General features: G+C 36.0%; 1 protein-coding gene across 23 annotated transcripts in view; it reads right to left on the bottom strand.

The window, feature by feature from the left end:
- Hdac9 (histone deacetylase 9) overlaps positions 1-22,511 on the bottom strand; it is an 849,535-nt gene that overhangs the window by 316,965 nt on the left and 510,059 nt on the right. For all 23 annotated transcript variants that reach the window (XM_063233991.1, XM_063234068.1, XM_063234058.1 and 20 more), the window contains 3 exons: positions 19,645-19,767; positions 16,641-16,851; positions 15,984-16,201 (listed from right to left, as the gene is read on the bottom strand). In XM_063233991.1, the coding sequence (XP_063090061.1) occupies positions 15,984-16,201; positions 16,641-16,851; positions 19,645-19,767 (552 nt within the window). The remainder of the gene's footprint in view (positions 1-15,983; positions 16,202-16,640; positions 16,852-19,644; positions 19,768-22,511) is intronic.

Raw genomic sequence — 22,511 nt, 5'->3', positions numbered from 1 at the left:
TAGAATGAGCTGGGACATGCTAGGATTATAAACACACAGTTACGGCCTGTGTCTAAATGTCTAGAAAAGTAATTAAGACAGAAGGTGGTATGAAAGAAGTGGGGTCATTGCTGTGACTGGACCTGACCACGTGGTTAGGAGCCTTTGGAGCTGGCTTGTGAAAAAGGGAAGTTAGGAAAGGTTCAGAGATGCCAGCTGAAAAAGTAGAGCTAAAACACCTGAGGCTGTATTTGATGTGGTGAGATTCTTATCAGAGCTCAGAAGATCAGAATGCTGATAGAAATTCTGTCAGTGAAGACCAGAAGATTTTTCCTGGGAAGAACCACATTGGTTCTTCGACTCCCGATGATGTGTGGTATCTTGGTAGAATGTTTGTCTGCATTTTGCTCATGTCTGAAGACTTTGCCTGAGACCAAGAGAAATAACAGCAAACTAATTAAACAGGCAGAAGAAATTTCAAGGCAGTCTAATGTTGAGGCAGTAGAATGACAGTGTTATTTTTTTTCTAGCCAGATTTATGTTGAGAAGCAAAAGAAAAATGACTTAAAAATGTCTTGAGTTTGGCCTAAAAAGAAAACTCCAATAAAGCTTTGAACTACAAAGTCAGAACAGAGGAGATCTTGATTGCTGAGAAGAAAGTGGAGAACAGAAAAGATGGTCCAGTGGCATCACAAGGAACAGCAGGGCTCAATGCTTTGCAGGCTCAAAATTGCAGAAGTGAAAGACTTTGCTTTGAGAATAGAGCTCCACAGCACCATATTCCAGAATGACGATGATCTTGGGAAATCTTTCCTTAGGATTTGGTTCATAGGCACAGAACTTCTACAGTCAAGAGAGAAGGAAGCCTATTCTTCCATCTTGGTGTCATCCACATGTTGCTGATTTAGGGTGAATGCACATTACAAGAGTTGTGATGTCAGGAAGGCTGCCACCCAGATTTTCAGAGGACAGCCAGTGCATTCCTGAGAGGGCAGTATGTGAAGCTGTGAGTGTGAAGCCAAAGGTACAGTGGAGACCCCAGAAAGTTTGAAAGGCCAGAAATGTGGATCTTCTAAGGAAAGCTGAAGGAGCAGCAAAGCCAGCCAAAGAAGCCACAGAGTTACCACTCCCAGAAGTGCCTTAATAGACAGCCATTGTGGAGTTCACAACTTGCCACAGATTGCTGCGAACACATGAAGTGGAACTGTGGGATTTGTTTGTCCTGCTGGATTTTGGTCTTGCTTCATTCTTTCTTATTATCCATATTTGTAACTTTTGAAATGGAAGTGTCTATATTGTACCACTGTATGTTGGAAGTGTTTAACTTCTTTTTAATTTGTACAAGGGCTTGCAGCTAAGAGTTTGCCTTAGATCTCAGAGGGCGACTTTGGACTTGGACTTTTTAGCAATGCTGAAACTGTTAGGACTTTTGCAACTCTTGGAAATGGACTAAATGCCTTTTTCATAAAAGGATATGCATGAGACCGTGGTGGGTCGGAGATAGAATATAATGATTTGTGTCTAGAAGTTATGGACTGCAAAGATTGAACAGAGGAGATCCTGACTGCTGAGAAGGAAGAGGAGAACAGAAAACATGGTCCAGTGGCTTCACAAGGAACAGCAGGGCTCAGTCCTTTGCAGCCTCAAAACCTCATGTGGTCATGGTGAGACTTTTTGGAGGTGGCTAGTCCTAGAGTGTGTGATTCTGGGATAAATTCATAGCGCAACAGTAGGCTCCAGGGCACTTAGGGTTAAGAGTGTGAGTGATATCCACCCTAATTAGCCTGGAAAAAATTTAAGGGACAGAAAGATCTGTGGTCATTCCTGTTGCTTTGCTCTCTTCTGCCTGACATGAACTGTTTCTCCTCTGCAATGCTACCTGTATGGAGTCAGCTGATTATGTAGTGAAATCTCTACAAACTGTGAGCTAAATAAACCTTTCTTCCTTAACTCTGGGTGTCAGGTATTTTTCTTGACAATGAGAAAAATAACTAGGGCACATGGTAACTGTTTCTCTTTTACCCTCTAATGGCCCTCTAGGTTTCTTAGCAATCTTCTTCTGCTTCTTTAGTTAATTCACTCTTACTCTTTCAATAATGTTTTATATTGCCTTCTCTCTTCTCAAACTCTGACAGCCTCTTTCCCTGACAATACTTTGGCTTCTTATTTCACTGAGAAAAACAAAAACATCAGAAGAGAAACTCAGCATCCTGCCACTGACACACTTACCAAGCTGTGTGAATCCAACTTTCCTGCTGTTACAGTGAAGGAAAACTCTGCACTCCTTTCTTACTCAAACTTTCCACCTATGCCTTGGGAACTACTTCTCTGGCCTCTAGTCATTCACTGTGTCCCTCATCATGCATTTCCCTCTTCTAAGGGTATTGTCACAGCAATGCTGTCAGTAACATTTGCTTTCTTAAAGCAACAACTTCCTTTGACCCCCTCTCTTCTTGACTACATACACCCCTTCACATTAAATCTCCTTGAGTTATCTCTTTTCATATTGTCATTATCTTTAGGAACTATCTAAACTAGATCTTAATCAACACCATTTGACCAAAAGCTCTTATCCAAGTCAATAATGACTGCACAGTTGAAAAATCCAGTGGCCATCTACATAAAATATGAATAGGTATCCATGGAGGTAAAGCAAAGGAAACAAGAATCAGAATATCTGGAAAAATAAGAAAATAACTTCTCTAGTGCAGCCAAAGACCAGACAAACTGAATGCATATTTACTATAATATAATTTACCATCAATGGCAACCAAGTCAAAGAAAACCACTAATAGAGACAAAATCCTGAGTGTATATTTATCCAGGGTATATATGTACATTTTAGCAGAAACTTTCTGAAATCTGACCTGTCAATGTATTTCTGAGCTCAACGAAGCATACAGAAATCACCTCATTTAGTCCATGAGTCAAATTTGGCCAGGGTTCCCCTCCTCACCACCAGAGACATGTATATTTCATTGTGACACACACAACCCTGACAATTTTCCGTGTATAATACAGAAACAATTCAATGTGTTCCAGTTACTTGTTTTGGCCTTATCGTCACTTCTGATGTACTAAAGGAAATCAGAGAAGGAAAAAGCCAGAATGAATAATGCTGTGAGCACTTGGTAATAAAGTCAAATGGCAGAATAATCTTTTGCCAAGAGCAGAATTCCTTCATGATTTGTAACGGAAATGTTTCTTGACATAAAAAAGCAATTTATGAGTAGAAATCATATAGATATAAAACACTGGAGTTGAAAATTTCTAATGACATTCTGAAAAATCTTTATAAAGAAGAAACCTTATGCCCAAGAGAAGCCAAATCATATTCAAGATTTCAAAATACAAAGATTTTTATAAAAGAGCAGAAACTAGACTTTTTATATGTTTTTCTCTTTTCTTTCTCTACTGAAATTGCTATACTATAACTGAATTAATATAAACAGCTTTAATCTTTCTTCCTGGAGTGCGAAACTTGCCTTAGCTGCTTACTAAATGTTCACATGGAAAATACATGAAAAGTCTCATAAATTTAAAAAGCTCAAAGATAATCTCTGTTCCCCTCTCACCCAGATGTATTCATCACCTAACCTTTCTCATGAAACAGCATCACCACTGCCTGCAGACAGTGGTGGCAAGTCTGTGGCGTGTGTGTTGTAGCGGGCTCTTACTATCATTGATAACTCTAAAAGGTTCGCTCCTTGTTTATTTCTCATTTTTCTCTTCTATCTATTAGAGGACCCTTTGAAGTCACCTTCCAAAGAACAGCTTGTATCTGGACACAGTAGTCTATTTTCACTGCTGCCACTGTAGTCTTGACTACCATTACTTTCTCAGTAAGTATGAATCAGCAAAAGGTCCAAATGTTTGGGCTTCATTCTTGCCTGTGTCAACTTGAACAGCTCAACAGTTCTTTCTCTTACTGTTGTGCTAACACTTTTTTCAAAATACGAGGCAATATCCATTCTTTACATACAATCCTCCAATGGCTTTCCATTATGCTACAATAGAAATCCAAATCTTATGCTTATAATAAATCCAAATCTTAACAATACACAGGTGTTGTATGACCAGCCCCGCCTTTTTCTCATTCATATACACTCACATCTGTCTGTCTTGTGAGTATGAACAGGCTAGTCTCCCACAGGGTCTTAGTACATGGTGAGCTCTCTTTACTACTAACTAGTACTACTACTATAAATAATAGTAGTAGTATACACTGCTACTACTTTTTCCCAGAGCTGGGAATTGAACCCAGAGTCTTCACAATGAGCTACACTCCCAGCCCTTTTTATTTTTTAAGTCAGGGTTGCAGTAAGTTAGCCAGGCTGTCCTTGAATTTTCAATTCTCCTGCCTCAGCCTCCTGAGTATATGTTACCACCATGCCTGTATTCTCTGTCCATGCCTAGCTGGCTTCTTCTGATCAGATTTTACCTCCATAAATATCTCAGTCATATATGTTGTTTAACATCCTTATTACCATGTAGCATTATATAGTTATGAAGGCATTAATTTGATATTTTTTAGCCTTTTATAATCCCTAATGCTTTGTAAGGCACCTAGCTGGAACTTTGTAAGTATGTGAAAACTTAATGCTGAGTAGTAAAGCTTTTGCATGGTTTGTTTATTTGTTTGTTTTGGTACTAGCGATTGAACCCAAGGCCTTTGCACTGAGCTACATGCTGAACCCCTCTGCATTTCTTTTATTCAGACAGAGTCTTGATAAGTTGCCTGGCTTGGTTTGAAGCTTTGTACTTTTCCTGGTAGATTATGAAGCAAAGTCATTATCTACATAACCACACAGCCAATAACTATTGTTTTTTTTTTCATCTTCTCTGCAAAAAAAGGGGGGCCTCTTTTGAAGATTCACAAAATATTGAAGAGATAAATAAAAAGAATGTCCTATTGGGATGGCCAATTATGCAAAATATAAACGCACAGAGTGAGTTAGCCCACATTTCTTCTTTTAGGTATGTTTTTTGTTTAAACACTCAAATTTGTTAGAATGGAAAAATTAGTAATTAATATCAGCAAGGAAAATCTACAAATAAAGTTACAGAGAAATTATGTCTGCCAAGGTTGACTTCAGATTTTTAAAAGGAAAAGTTAATGGAAAGTAGTCAGATTATGCTGTTTTCTATGTATTGTTGAACTACAAATACGGCCATTACACAGATGGTGTGGTCAACCCTTTTCTAATTTGTCCTGCTGCTGAGGGGCCCCAGATGCAGTGGGAGATGTCTGCTTACTCTCAGTGGGGAAGCAGGCTCTCTCTTTGGTTGGACATCTGGAGGTGATCCTCCAGCAAAGCTGATCTGTTGCCTTGCTGGCCAGAAAACAGAAGACAAAACATCTGTGTGACAGATAAATGTGCAAGCTTGTGTGAATCTTTGCTGAGGCCCTATCTGTAAAACAAACCATGTGCCATTCGTCTGACACCAGGTGAGTTACTGTGGTGGGGACCCCAGCTGAGATGGAGACAGAGGCTGCACAGCATGTCCTTTTCCTTTTATCTGTGCTCCTCCTCATCTGTCAGTGTCTCTGTATTCCTGATGCTACTGTACAGCAATTGTGCTTGGACACCAAGAATCGACAGGCAGCTATGACTACTCCAAGGGACACCGTACACTAGTACATGTTCACATAGATACTCTGTTTTCCAGACAGCATGGGGAATGACCCAAATTTCTGATACCACAAAATATTACAACTGAACTCTTCATTCTTATCCATTCCTGTTAGGGGGGTCAAGTTCAAGTAAACATACACTTTCAGTGTTTTACATTCTCTTATAAATACATATCCTGCTGGCCAACGGAGTAAAATTTGTTAAGCATTGTAAAAAGGCTGTGTTGCTAATTTGCATGTACTAACACATTTAAGCTCTTCTCTATGAAAGCTACAGTAATACAAGTCTACAAGTCAATATAAAGATAGGTGCTTCTCAATATAGTGTTTTCTAACTCCTATAATTTAAAATTTTCACACGGAAATCCTAATGTCCCCACAAATGTCTTCAGATGTATTAAGAACCCAAGAAGATAGAGTGAATCGGTTTCTGAGAGACAGCTGATTTTCTTACACTGTCAACAAATTAAGAAGCCAGTTAGAAGGTTCCAGGACCTTTACCTTAATTCATTACTCCACTTCGCCTGAAGTTTTAGGACAGAGTTTACTTGAACGTGGCAATTAGTGCAAATTTGTTTTTTTTTTTTTTTCTTTCAACTAAATGTAATACTCTTCTTTGGAATATAAAAGCTTTACTTTAAGCTCCAAGGAAACTGGATTTAAAAATAATGATAAAATTCTGTCTCAATACGCAAATAGATTAGGTATGTACCAACTGTTCTCAAAACAACACAGAACTTGGAGGGCTTTCAAGTGAAGAGGTCTGCTTAGAGAAGAACTCCAGTCTCAAGCCAAAATATTCCACATCATTCACTTCTCTGAATTTCAGGGAAATGATCAGAGGAACCAAAATTAAATAACAGAAGAAAGATTTTCAAATATTTGTTCACTATTTACAAAATTAAAAGTCTACAGTAACAAACATCTTTCTAACCAATATTGAAGAGTTATGAAATTAATCAAAGGACCTAGTGACTGTCTTTTTTTTTTTTTTGTAATTCTGGTGATTGAATCTAGGGTCTCACACATGTTACACAAACACTCTACCCCTGAGTTACAATCCGACCTCCACGTCCTGTTAAATTTTGAGACAATTTTTGGGTAAGTTTTCCAAGCTAACTCTGAATTTACAATCCTCTTGCCTCAGCCTCCCACATGGTTGGGATTACACATGCTACCACATCTAGCCCAAGTGAATTTTTAATAAATACTTTCTTATCTTTTTAACTATAAATAACTGTCCAAAATAATGCTTGTATTTAAAGTATCTTTGGCTCTAAGAACTTCCTAATATTTCAATAACTCTAAAAAGAGTATCCTTTGGGAAAGAAGACTTACAATTTTCTTCACAATGCAAAAAGTTCACTATTATAGTCACTCAAAAAAAAAAAATCTGAATTATACCGTGGCTCTGGGAAGAGAATGATCAATCAAGCAATATGCCAGCACTGAGGGCTGGAGACAGGAAATAAGAAAAAAGAGTGGAACCTGATGTGGTCGGATGAGGATGGGTAAGAGGTGAGCAGCTGTGTCCATCTTGGTTTGGATGTGCAATGAAGGCCCCTCCGAAGAGGGAACGTTTGAGCTGCAGCAAACTGCAGTAATGGAGTTAAACCTCCAGAAGACTTCGGGGTGGAGTCCCACACTGCACTGGGGCTGGGGCTCAGAGTAAGGGGAGGGAAGAGGCCATGGGAGTGTGGGAGGGGCGCGCCTGAGCCTGATCGCCTGGGGGGCCACACTGATGTGCTCCCATTCCCCCCACATTCTATGCAGGGGAACTGGGGAGGTTTAAGTCATGTCTGACAAGATACAATCTGCATTAGTAGGCAATAGCTGGCTCCCCCGAAGACAGCATTTAAGTGGACAAAAGTGGAAACAGGAAGACTGGACTTTCAGGACACACAGTCTTCAGAAAAAGGCTGCAACAAATGTTGTTAGAGTTTAGAACACAAGCTGTTTTCCATTTTTACAATGCTGTATCTGTCTATGTTCTTTCCTATTACATAATAGGATGTTTTTACTTGATAATCTCTTCTCCAGCCTTAGGTTGATTGTGTTTTTAATGTGTGTGTGTGTGTGTGTGTGTGTTTCCTTCTTTGCTCTTCAAGGGTAGAAATTAAAGGCAAGGAGAGACAAGGCACTTTGCTTTGCTTTGCATGGTTGCTTTGGAGTGGAGACAAAATCTCAAAGCCATGATCCTCCAATTACTCTACTCCAAGATCTCTTCCCTTTATTCTTGTTTGATAGATCCTTTGCTTCAGTGGAGAGTACTATAAAGCCCCACTTAACATGGACACCAGAGTAAACCCCAAATATTAATTACACAGGGAAATAGGAGCTCATTGTGTCCAGACCACTTGGCTTTTCTTATAGATTTAAAAAAAAATCAGATGGCATTTTTCTATTTTGAAATACTGATCAATAATTTGAAAGCTTTTTTAAGGTACCAGGCAGGCCAAAGACAGCAGATCCATGGAATGGGTCTGGTTCAGAGACTGCTGGCTTACAACTTATGAAAATAATCCCATAGATCTTCTTGTTTAAACACTCCATGGTTTAATCATTTAGGGATGGTATCTGTGTGCACTCAAAATACACTATCCCCCAGACTTGTGATATTTTTATGTTCCTTTGATTCAAAAATTGACACTTTGCCAGACATTGAGGATGGGGTAGAAACTGACTACAAAGGAGCAGTGGAAGGGATTTAGGGACTTGATGTAATGCTCTGCATCTCAGTTGTGGTAATTATATGATCATATGTATTTGTCAAAACTCACTGAACTGTGTAGCAAAAGGAACACATTTTACTGCGTAGAAATTATACTTCAATAAAAAATCGAATCACTAACTCTAACGCTGTTCCAAGGAGAATAAAGTCAGCTTCTTGATGAATACAGAGACACATGAGAGAACTGGAACAAAACTAATTCACAACAAAATAACCTGATGCAATACGAAGCAAGATGGAAATACGTGCCTTGAATATGTTCTAGCACTTCAGACAGCCATTTTTGATCACAAAACAATAATATAGACTAATGCTATATAAGAACATAAACACTGTGATTTGCATAGTACCTACTGTATTTGTAAAGCTCTTTCACATATATCCTCCAGTGTAACCCTTACTATGAGCCCCTAACATTTGCTAATTAGAGAAATACCTTGGCCAAAGTTGCAAAACTAATAAACAGCTGTGTAGGAGTTCAGAGACAGTTCTTGGAGATTCTAGATTCTGTAGGTTTATGTAGGCTATACAAGCAATGAACCGTCTTTGATTGTCTGAAGGCCTATCAGACACTCAGCAAAAGAACACACTTTTTTAATTTTCACTTGCAGTGTACAGCAAAGTGGTTCTTAACAGATAAAATTTGTGAAAGACAAGCAACTACTCCATGCCAGGAAATTAATTGTACAAGTAAGTTTTCAATTGCTAGTTGATAAAATTAAGTTGACAATACAGAATAAAAATACTGCAGGGGATTGTTTAGTAGTTTATAACTCTGGATGCAATTTTTAATGAAGAAACAGGAATAGTAGGCCAGATGATGGTTCTGGATCACCATAATCCATCATAGTTCATAAACATTTAGAGAAACAGCTGAAATATACAGAAAAGCTAAAATCAAGAACTTATAAGCTATGAAAGCTTTAAAAGAAAGATTTTATTGAATGGCAGTTTTCATATCCACAGATCACTTAGCAATATTAAAAATTCCTCAGTGAGATTTAATTATTTCATTCTGTGAAACGAAACTACTTGTCAAGGTTGGGAAACAACTCAATTATTTAGCTTTCTTACTCCTTTGAACTGCCTGGAATCTACATCAAACTAGTCACATGCTTTGCTTCCCAGATATTTTTCTTTCCCCTATTCTCCTACCTCGCAGCCATACCCAACCATTGTTTTTCTCATTCAGTAAAAGTGCCTCTGACTAGATTAATAGTGGAAAGTGAAAAAGAAAAATTGAGGTTCTTCCCCTTGGTCTTCAAGTTATGGAGGCAGCACTGGGAATGTTTATGAATGCTACACATTAATCTACTGAAATGGTCATTTAGTTTCTTTTCTAAACACAGGGTTTCATCACATCTAATAATAAAACAACAAGCCATTTTCTGTATATTATAAACCATTGACTTGTAATTATATAGTGAAATGCTTCTATATAAATTCTCTGTGATGATGTAAGCTAGTCCTCTAGCATAAGTGAATTTTTAAAAGACCATGCCATACTTACAGGGATCTATTTACATTGGACTAATAATGTCAAAATAGCACCTATTTAAGGGTGCAGTCAAAGTTTCTTTTATAAACCTTTATAGATAGATAAATAATCTAGAAGGCTTTTTACTTTTATAAAACTAAGGCTGGCTTTCAATGCTTGCTAAAGTTTTTGAACATACTATCCATCTAATGGGCAAAATGTAATCCTAAATTGGTGATTAAAAGACTCTGCATGGAAACAAGCTGTCAAATGGATACAGAGAAATTAATCCTGACAACACTAATGCCTACGTTCCTAAATGAAAGCCCTGTTCAAGTTTCTGCTCATCCATTTCTCAAAACTTAAAACGAGGCATTTTCTAACCACCCATAGACGGGATGCTAACGTTTGCTATTCAGTTAAAACTAATGAAGTCAGCAAATTTCCAGCATCAGGCTAGCTCAGAACTCTTGTGAGAAAATGTCTGTCTAATCTGAAAAAAAAAATGTGGCAACATGCTGGACAGGAACAAAACACAGCTTGGATGCACTGCACACGCAGTGCGCCTTTTGTAAAGCTTTGCATTCCAACAAGAGATTTGAGCGTCTCATGGTCAAGTCCACGTAAAGAACTGCCACGTGAGTAACTGGAAGGAGGGTGATGCATGGAGCCTGGGGTCAGGGTAGGAAAAAAAGATTTCTTCATCCGGCAAATCTAAATCAATGCAAAGAAATAATAATAACAACAACAACAGCAATAACAACAACAAATTTTCCTCATTATTCATTTGTCTTGTTTTAAATTGTGAGTTCTATTCTTCTGAGCTGAAATAAATTAGGAAAAGCTTACTTAGCTCTGCTTGATGACAAATACGAGACTGCATCATGAACATAAGCAGGTAAGAATAGGCTGTTGTCATACCACCTATGTGGCAATGCTAGCTCTGGCAACAATTAGCTCTGTTCACCTGCTCCATTTATAAAAGCTTTATAGAATTAACATTCTTGAAATTTAAAAATGAGCTGTTAAGATTAAAGGGATAATATATACAAGGACAATGGTATGGAAAATTTAGCTCATAGTAGATCCTGCATTCAGAAAGGGTCAGGTATTCTTTTAATGTTATATTAGGCCCCTCAAGGCATCTATGGAGAAGGTGCTAAGGAAATGCACAGTACATGAAACAAGGCAGGAAGAGATACACTAAGAGAAATAAAAGGCAGCCCCAAAGTCAAAGTTGTGCAGCGATCTTTATCTAATTGTACTTAAAATATTAATATCCCAGGTAAGCCATGGCTAGAATTATGTTTATTAAAATGGAGCTAATATGAAATATAACTTCAAATAAATGCAAACTTTTTGAAACATGCACATATACAGAATTGTTATTCTTCAAATTTGTCTTCTTGGCAAAATGTCTACTCTTTTCAATAGTGCACAAAATAGTTCTATATTAGAACTACATTCAGGGACATTTTATAGGAAAAAGACACACATAGAAGCTGCATTTATCTGTGACCGCAGGCATGAGAGAATATATTTTCCTAGGCTGCTGTAAAAGAATGGTTGGGAACAGGGAATGGGTATGAATCATGAGGAGTTATGGAGAGTATATAACATTCATGTTAAGAAACTATGCTAAAAGAAAGCAATAAAACATACACCAGTTGAATAAAAGGTCAACTTCTCTTTCCAAAAAAACTAATGAAAACTCCCCTTTTGCTCAGAGCCAACAGTTGAGCATAATTATATTCTGCCTTGCTTGTCAGAATACAACATCTACCTGTTTTAATAAGGGCAGCCCAGGACATCTGCCTGGCCTCCCATTTACTGGTTTTGTCTTAGATATATTTTTATTATGATAAAATAGTACTCATGTCAAAATGCCTAAGTATTCACAGTAATAAATATGTAATAAATACTTATATCTAGACTGAACCTTGACATATATAAGATATCCTCTCATGATTTATGTGTGTTTTAAAAAAGAGTTGGCTGATATCCAGTCAAAGGAATGCATAAGATATTTATCACAGAGTATATTAGAAAAAGAGAAGGAAGGAAGGAAGATAGGAAAGAAAATGGGGAAAGAGAGAGGGTGGGGAGAGAGAGAGACACCCCGGGGGCGCAACATATCCAGAGAGGTAACTAAACAAGGCTCAAATACTATTTTCTCAAAGAAGTCAATTTCCTTTTTTACATCCTCTACCTAATACTGAACACACTGTATTATTGTGAACTTAAAGTATTTCACTCAACCACTGCTTCCTACACTACAGGTTTCACAAGCATATGAATGCTGTGTGCCTCAGAAAATGTCTGCATTAAGTTAATTCAACACTTTGCAGAATAGATAGATGCACAGATTTATATTTTGGTCAAGTAAGTAATAAAGAAAATTGCCGATCATATAGATTTGATGGAATGTATATGAGAAAAATATATTAACATTCTAGCTAAAAGAGAAATTAGACACAAATTAATACTATTCTATTAATATCATAATGGAGAAAAAATTCAAAGAGTAACATTTTCATGGAGGGGAAGTGGCAGAGATTTATGTCAAAGTACTCAACAAAAATGTCTGAAGATACTTTGGAAAATTTCAACAGAACTAATTCAGATAATGATGTGACTAGAAATTTGCCCTTCTATTTTTTTCCAGGAAGTGGTTAGAATTCTCCCTTAAAATCATCAGTATGGCCTAGTAACTCTGTGTGTTTTATTTTAGTCAATCACAGTTTTATTTTACAAGAAAAATCCCTGCAGTAATAGGAAAACTAGAAGCAGGCTCAGGGAAAGATTACTGTCCTACTTCTTTTGTTTCCTCTTTATATTTTGGGACAAATTCTATTTTAGAATTTTTGTTTCTAAAAAACAAAATACACTGGCAAAAGTGACAGTTTTATTTTGGTGTTTGTATAAAGAACCTCTTCATTTTGTGAAACAGCTTACCAAAATGGAATTTATCGAAGTGCAAAAATACCATAAGTTGGCAACAGAAATTATTTGTTACATTTTTAATTTTTTAAAATGTCTTTTAAAAAAAGACAAAAGAATGAATTATGAGCCATGATTTTCTTGTGATGAAGCTTTTCAACACTTACACTGAAAATGGAATATTTAGGAGCAGAGAGGAATCATTCTGATGAGGGTTTGTCTACAGCCCAGCATTACCCTTTACGCTTGCCCTAATATTTATTGGTAGATACAACTAAACTAAACTAAACTAATCTAAACTGCTAAACTTTTTACCAGCTGGGTAATAATTATGAGACAAATAATAATAACTATTTGAGACTTCATGAGATAAATAATGCATAAATATTCTAGGTAAATGTCATTAAGGTAGAAGGCAACAGGTAGGTTAAATCATCTGGTAGGATTAGTAACATTTACAACATACATATGACATTTACATTACATGGTTACGTGAAATTCCTCAAAAATTAATGTCAATCATTGCTACAACTATGCCCCAAAAGTATAGATTTGTTTCTAATTCTTTTAACAATTATTAGAATCCAATCATGCCACTACAAATTTTATAAACATAAATGGAGAGTCCATTACATTTAACTTGATGTTCGTTTTGAGATAATCTTTGACTTCTTTGTTCTCACTTTATTTTTTGTTTCCTTAAATCCTTAGAGACAGTAAAAAATATTTTAAAGTATTATTTTCATACCTACATGTTCATGTGTGCCTATGTGTCTTGTTATATGTATCTTATGAGCGAAGAACATGTTTTGATGATGCAAAGAATGATTTCCTTGAATGTATGTATTTAAAAGGTTCACACATTATAATGACATAAATAGGTAATCACGTAAATAGATTTTTGTGGTTATTTCTTACTAGTGGGCATCCTAAATGGTTAGGGTACAGAAGTGCATTATTGTAGGGAGATTTCTTATCTCTTGGCATTTAAGTCCCTCCTCAATGTGAAATAAATGTCATTACTTCAGGGAGGGGAATTGCTACTGTTCACTCCTTGATGGCACTATTAGGAATACTTCAAAACAGGACAGAGGTTCAATATTTTCTTTAATAAGAGTCTACTCTGTTTCCTTAGACAACTGAGAGCAGGTAAAATATTTTCAGAATCTGGAGAATACCCCATGTACATGTGGCACTTGATTAAACATATGGAATACATACTTGGAGAAAAGCCAACTGGAGATCTGCTTGAGTAATCTAAACACCCAAGCTGAGAGGGGTTAACATATAAAGATCAGATTTATACTTTGAAGTTTTCTGGTCTTCATTTTGCCTAATTAAGACAAGATTTAATAATCAAACCACTGTACAAATATACCTAAAAGTATAGGTTTGCTTCTAATTTTGAGAAGAATTCTTAACAGATTCCAATGAATCAGCTCCACATGCCAAAAGGTTTCTGATAAGATTTGCTTTTGTCACTGTTAAAATGCAAATACCCTGTCTGCTTTTCATCTTTAGTTCTTCCTGTGACTGAGGTTAACATCTGCCTGTCAAAATTTTGAGTGTGATACCAAAGGAAAAAGATTCTGAAATTAGCATACTATCAGTTTGAAACAGGTCATAAGCTCTCGTTCATAAATTCCGAAATATTAAAATGTTTTTAAAGTATTTACAGAAACCATTTCTAGACCTTAATTTCAAAGGGATCAATTTACCTAATTTATTCACCGTGGAACATACACATCCACATATTTGAGGAAAGAAAATGAGGAATACCAAAAAATGTTCATCTATAATCTAATCCTAATTTTGTAAATAAATCTAACTCCAGATTACAAGATTATGAAGCAAAAGCAGACTTCCTAATATCTTCTGTCATATAATTTTGTTTTGCACTGGAATCTTAAAATTTTTCAACAATACTTACTAATTTCTGTATTATGCTGAGAGACCATAAACAGGTCAACAAACCTAACTTTACCACAGTGTAACAAATGTGCATTCAGCTCAACAAGCATAATGACATTAGCCAGGGAAGGAAGCTAGTTCTGTCCCTGTGAGACTAACTGGATACAAATTAACTTCATAAATTTAGAAAACTGCTCTAACAACAAACAAGCATTAATCTGATGATACAGAAAATGTCTGCAAGGTCCACTGCAGGAACAGTTGTCAGCGCGGCATAACCACCTGTGTGAGGGCGCCAGCGTCACATGGGTACACGCCATCTTTTCAGACAGCAAAAGATCGGGCTGAAAGAATTTCTGTTCAGTTCTGTGGTCTTCAGCCCACACTCCCTTTCACAGCTCTGTGCTTGTGAAGATGATAGCCACAGACGAGAGAAAAACCAGCAATATTCACAATAAAACTAGCACATGATGAAAGGCCTCTTCTGCTGCTACTATAAGAAAAATAATTTCACCTTTTCCCATGAAGGTTTATTTTGTTCTGCTTCATTTTGTTTGTTTTCTATATCACAATAAAATAAAGAATTTAACAATAAGCTAAATGGTAGCTATTCATTTGTAAGTAAACCAGGTATCATTTTTCAGCATAATGCCTCCATAATGTACCTGTAGGTGACACAGTGAGAAAGATCATTGTGCTTATAAATTTTGTGCTTAAAAATGTGTACTAATAAATACATAGAAAGTGCTTTGCTGGTCTCACTGCACAGTAATCACTGTGGCTACTTCAACAAGGCAGTACGTAAGGATGTAGTATGAAACAGTCTTTTTTTGTTTCTGCTTCAGTTGGTTCTCGGAATGAAAAGAGTCACAGTGAATAAATGTAACCTAAATGTGTAAGAGAGATACCTTATTGGCTAACCTTGTGCTGCTTATCATTTGTGCAAACTTTTTGACTTGTTAACCTATCATGTTCAACTCTGTCTCAAGGTTTCTACAAAAATACCAAAAAAACCAAAAATGGGCCCCCATTCATATGTGCCTGTATGTGCTTGTGTATTAAAAGTAGCACTCATTTATGAATATCTTGCTCAGCTATGACTTCAATTTTGATACTAATGTCCCACTAACATAATGATGATAAAAATTCTGACACTGTGATGATATCCTTAGCTTAGACACGGGGTCAGGATGGTAATCTTTTTGCTGTGATTAATTCCAACACTCTCCTCTGAAATATCTGCATCAGTGAAAAGAATCCAAATTTCTAAACCAGTGACTATGATATTTTAACTTGGATCAGAGGCTTACTTTGTTCATGTGAATCTGCTGCTGGTATTGTTTCTGCTTCTCCAAGAACTGCTGGTGTTGCTGTTGAATGACCAACTGAGCCAAAGTGCTTTGAGGCAAAGGTGCAGACTGGGTTCGATTCAGGGGTCTGTGACGGGGCAACTTGTGGGTACCTCTAATCCCCGGCGAAATTCTCTCTTTTGTTGCCAAGGGAGACTGCGGGTGTAAAGGAACTCCACCTGAAAAAAAAAAAATGTTTGTGTGTATGAGTGTTTGTGTTTATATATACACATGTACACAGATACATTCACACACAATTGTAAGAAAGTACAAGAAGCTACTTGCCAGGCAAACATTTGAAGAGCATGAGGTTGAGTGCTGGGAGACAGAAATGCCAAGGTCTTGAACTGGGATGTGTATGACCGTATGACTCATCAGTAGTCCAGTCTGCTATGTATGGAGGTTGCAAGAGGTGCATTTGTACCCCACTCCCGCCCCCCCAGGGATATGGAGGAATCAGTAAGGATCACAGCCTTCCTCACAGTACCAAGCATCAGGGCGATGCTTGTGTAGCAGAGCAACTCTTTATTAGGCTCTTGAGTTAAAGAGACTTTGCACTGGATCACTCATGAAATAAAAGTTCTAAGAGAACCCGTAAAGCGTGTCATTGTCAATTACCGGCCACAAGAAGCTTTTGTTGTCGCATTTGTTCTTTCAGTAATAAATGCTGCAGGAGAGCTTGGTGGCTGCTGTTGGGCTTTCCCTCTAAAGTCACATGAGGATGGCTTGAAGACGTTGGGATGCTGCCCCCGTACTGCCCAGGCAGGGGAACACCTTGCCTGAGTGTCTGTGTCTCACACTTCTGCTTTTCTTTGAGAGAATTTGAAGCCTGTGTCAAGAAATAATAAAGATATCAATTACTAAATCTCAACATCATTAGATCACTTTATAGGCCAGGATTTTGCCAGGCAAAAATCCAGCCTAATGAATGGCTAAGGTCTGTGGAAAACACTATGCATTTTAAACTAACTTAATTAACAAAGGACAAATAAAAATATGGTTGAAGTTAGGGAAATAATTTAGGAACTGAGTGTTATTGTATTGAATTTAAAAATTTTGAAGTTTTTTTGAAACACTAAAAGTTATGTTAGACACAAAATTTCAGTGAGACAGGAAAAACAAGTTCTTAGTGTTTAATGGTTTAGTGTATGTCATGGTGGCTATTATTAAATAAACAATACTGTATCTTATAGTTGGAAATTACCCACAGGATGGAAATTATGTGCTTTCATGAAAAAAATAAGTGAGCGAGGTAACTCATACATTAATTAGCTCAATCAAGTCATTCTACAGTATACATATGTCAGAGCATCATGTTCTAACATATAAACATAGTAATTTTTACATATCACTTTAAAAATGATGCTAATTTCAGTCTCAAAAGTGAGCTTACTTCTAATTATTTTAAAATATATTGCTTAAGTAAAAGGTATGTTGGAAAGGTAAAATTTACTCAAATAGTTACAGACTATTAAGGCAAAATGGTCTACAGTACAGATGCTGGAGCTTCAAGCAAAAGGAACAATTCATCGTTTTTTCCATGTCCTCTCATAATTGCACAGTGCTCTATATCTCCAATCTTTAAATTTTAAAATGAATTTTTAAAAGCAAATCAATGAAAGGAGGTAAAAAATACACAAACTTGATTTGAATGTTTATTTTATATTAATTCATAACAGAACTCTAAATCTCCAATATTGAAAATGACATCCCTGATACTTTCACATAATAAACTACATGTGAAATCAGGTATCAAATAAAAAAGCTATTAAGAACTTTAAATAGATGTGAATACAGTAATAAGGCAATAATAATTATATCATCAATGGCAATAATGAATTATCCTATTCCAAAAATTTAATGAATGGTGGTCAATTTGGCATTACAAAAGCAAAAGTCTAATATCTAAAAATTATGTGGCATGTTTCTTTTCAAAACTCATGTTTCATCTTTCAAAATTGCAGTGCACCAGGGTAGCAAAGCAATTTTCAGTGATGGAGAAATTGAAGGACAAAGAGGTAAATGGTTTGTCTGAGTCACAGAGTCAATGCAATGTTTAATCTAGAAATGATGGCTGGTCCTGGCCTCTTTTCCTTCAAATTTCCCACTATTCAGTGGGGAAATGGAGCATTAGAAATCCCTTTGCCAGAAAAATACTGAGCTTGAGAAATTAATTGTGATGGCCTCATCCACACCAAAATGGAAGCAAAGAAAAATGAAACTTTAATCCAAACCACATTGGTTTATTCATCCAATGGCACCAAATTGTATTACCATCGAAACATTAAATGGTCTGGCTTTAGTACTTGGTCCTTTGGGAAAAAATTTTCCCCGACCACATTAAACGTTGGGGATGAGTGAATTAGCAAGGAGGAGTAAGTTAGAACAGGCAAAAAGCCGGGGTAACAGAACTCCTATTCATACCTCAAGAATCTGAGTTAGTATGTACTTATTATCATTAGAAGAGATTAAAAACAGAAGAAAAATTGTAGTAATTTTATTTTTAGTTTTATTCCTACTTCTTTTCTCTTTGAACTAAAACCAATTATTTATGAATACTTTGTGTGGAATTTCAAGTGCACATGTGAATTCAGGGATATTAAGTTTTCCTGCTTTAATTCTGAGATACAAAACAGCATTCAAATTTTGCTTTCTCTTCACTGGTACAAGATACAACTGTTATCTAATAAAACACTATACTTTATAAAGGTCTAGATAGAATAAAATATCAGCTATGATACACTGTCTCATTTTGATTTTACAATATGTATTGAAGATATATATGAATCTGATATGCTGGACTCCAAAAAGGACTTGCTACTAAAGATTGGAAATTAGTGACAAAGGTTGGAACAAATTTGTCTTTAAACTTAATGTATCATATGACATCTGTGTATGTATAATTTGCTAAACTTTCAAAGATGCATATTTTGCAACTAAAATTTATGTTTCTTAGAAAATGCACATAAAATAATTATTACTATCTTCTATAGTAGGACAATTGCTTCCAAAAGATCCTATTTCAGTTGTCAGGAATTTTAAATGAATTTTAAATCTGTGAATCTCCTAGGAATAACTTAATGTTGTACTTAGAGACATTTTCCAGATATGCACTCTTCAGTACCACAGAATCAGTAACTTAAGTTCCTGAAATAAAGTCATTCACAAAACAAAGTCTCTGAACATATGCTGCTGTGTTTTCCAAGCTATAACACTCAGCACTGGCGTGGGGTGTGTTCCAGGTCTGGCACTCGTTGGCTCTGTGATCTTCAGTTTTTAAACTCTTTTAGTCTCAGTTTCCTCTTTATAAAAAATGTGAAGGGCAATCTCTGTTTCCCAGGATTGTTATGTGGAATTGCTAAAATAATATACCAAGGAGCTTTCCTTTAAAACTACACATCATCCTGAAATATTAATTATTTTTATATAGAATTAAGCCAAGGAATCTAATTCTGTGATCTGAAATTAAACAGAATACATTTGAACAATGCAACAAGTAGCAAATAGCAAAGAGCTTCATGCTAACAAGATTTTCTCAGATCTTAAATACACAAAAAAATGAGTGTTTCTACATGAAAACAACACTTGGGCTGGTCTCAGTTGAAGCTGTGCAATGACTTACATTGAGCTGGGATGACCCTGCTGGGAGTCCCAAAGTAATGTTGGGTAAAGAAGGAGAGGTATAAAGACTTAGCAGGTTCATGGAATCTTCATGAATTAGAATGCGTTGCTGTGAAACCAGTTGCTGTTAAAAAAAAATAAAATTGAAAGAAGGTCACAGTCTCACCGATTTTATTGGACAATAATCAAATTTCTACGAGAGGTTTTATATTATTATAGTTAAGAAAAATACAAGGGCTGATTAGAAAATACAGTATGTTTAAGTTTTTAAAAATATTACATTTATAGAATGTTGATATTAATTATGTGGAAAAAAATTCCTCTCACTGGGAACACATAACATCTTTCTTACCTTCTTCTTTAAAAATTAATTTTATCAGTCTATTTTAGATTTAAATAACGATCACATTCATTGCATAGAATTTCTTGTCGCTTTGTGAAACAGCTCTAAAAGTCTTCTATCATGAAAGTCTTTACAAAGTGTTATTAAAATAAATGATGAATATTGCTGCCTGGTGCCATCCAATGGAAAGACAAGGTTATAAAAACATGACTGTATGTTCCCAGCCACTTCACCCACCAGATTGGGCACCATGTGGCTTCTGGCTCTTTCCCAAAGTTAAACTGCTCAAGAAACATAAATATTTTGGATTGATTCAAGACATCAAGGCAACCAAAAGAGCAAAATTAAAAACATTCACAAAAGAGTATCTTCAGAACTGCTTCAGAAAGCAGCAAGAACAAGGGGATAAGTGTGTTCAAAGGAAGGCAGAGCATTTCCAGGCCAATCAATGGCAGAGTGTCTTTTACTGTGATCATCTTTTAAAAAATTAAACATTCACCATGTTTTGATTACACATCATATTTAAATTTCATTTGATGACTTCTATGTCCAAGAGTTCTAATCCTATTTAAAAATCAAATATAACTTTTCACCATCATTTATAAAATTTGAATGCAGGACTTCTATATTAAAGTTGTAAAATTCATTTTTAAAGTCCTGTCTTGATGGAATATAATCATATAATCAACATGTTTATCAGCTACTGCAAAATATAACAATCAAACTGGGTAATTCTGATGACTATTTATATACTTTTCAATCTAATGAAAAAAATACATATACACTCTCATAGCCATTAGGTTTATTTGAGTTAAATGCCATTTTATTGACAGGAAGCTCATGCAGGAAAGTCTTAAACTCCACCATGTAGGGTTTAGACAATAATCACATCTTTTAATATATAAACTTATAAAAAGACAACTCTGTATGTTTTTTTTTAGATCATTCATATTCAGAAACTAAAGTAAATGTTAAAATGTTATGAGTTCCCTACATGACAACAGCCTTCATTTACACTGAAATGCTCTGAACGTTTTGGCATCTTAGTGCTTCTTACAACAAATACTTTTTTTTAAATCCAATACTAAGAGTCGTGTTTTCCCACATGTGGCCTAACATGGTTGCTTGAATTACATTTTCTGTTTAACTCTTGCTTCCCTCCCAGAACTTTTATACAATAAGAGTTACAAAGGTCTTATTAGACTAAGGAACTCTGGCCTGATATGGTCCCCAAGGGAACAACATCCCTGAAAAAGAATACTCCATGTAACAGAATGACACAGTGACTGCTTTCTTCCCAAACAAAAAGCATATGGGACTCCAATAATAGACCACCTCCAAGAGGGATATTGCACACACGGGCTTTGACTAAAGTAAATATAATAACTTGTCAAGCATGTTTGGGGGAGCTGTAGATTTTCCTCTGGACAAACCTGGGATATCAATTAACTGAGGAAAATATCATGGGCTAATACAATGCAACCTCAGAATGTCACTGAAGAGTGATGCACCACCAAAACACAGGATGTTATTCCAAAACATCATCTCAATCACAGGTCTGTTTGGAGATGAGTCCTTGCCTTAACATAATAAAGCAGAAGGCTAAATGTGCTTCTGCTTGTAACTTAGAACTCGAAGCTAATTCAGATTTTGTTTCTTCTTAAAAGACCATGTCAGACATTTCTGCATGAAAATCAAGAGTTATACAGAAACTGTTAATATTACATTGACTTAATTATATTTCAAAATTTAAGTTGAAAATGTCATAGTATGAGTAGTGTGGAAAAAATATTTTAAAATTATGTTGTGTGGTATTGCAACTTTACTTCAGGAGCTATTTGCAGTAGTTACATTTGCTTACATAAATAATCTTTCAACATCAATTTTACTATAGAAGATAGATAGATAGATAGATAGATAGATAGATAGATAGATAACCAAAACCAAAAGAATGTCTAAGAAAGTAAAAATATTTTAACTAGCTTACTGGTAGCAGACAGCAATTTGAAATAGAGGGATAATCCTGTCATTTCTCTGTATTCATAAATGGGTAAACATTAAGTATTTTAATATATAACTTTTGTTCAAGTTTGTGTATGCTCCTCACAGCACTGAGATTTAACAAAGACTGTGGAAAGGACACCAAAACAAAAGCAAAAATGAAAACAAAATCATAGACCTCATGAAAGAGCTATCTTTGATTCCAGGAGAGAATTTTTGTGATATGATCCAACCTCATCACCAGAAGTTGATCTACTAAAACGAGAAGTAGGTTTCTTCTCAGATGTGATAATGGGAGCAGCACAGTGACTGTTTACACCAGCTTTGACTAAACTGAGAGGATTTGGGATATTACTAAACTGAAATCGCAGACCTGTGGAGTTTCACATAAAATTTAAGTGACTCCATCTCCTGTGGTTGTGTACAGATTTTCAGCATCTAACATGGGCCAAAACCCATGCCGAGGAGTTTTTGGAGATTAACCTATTCTTCATATGCACTCTCAAGCTGCCTTTAGTAAGAAA

This window comes from Cavia porcellus, unplaced genomic scaffold, assembly GCF_034190915.1.
Source record: "Cavia porcellus strain 051 isolate PalLab524CR breed Dunkin Hartley unplaced genomic scaffold, mCavPor4.1 scaffold_2, whole genome shotgun sequence".
Taxonomy (NCBI): domain Eukaryota; kingdom Metazoa; phylum Chordata; class Mammalia; order Rodentia; family Caviidae; genus Cavia; species Cavia porcellus.
The sequence above is the reverse complement of the archived record's forward strand: the minus strand, read 5'-3'. Positions and strand labels throughout refer to the sequence as shown.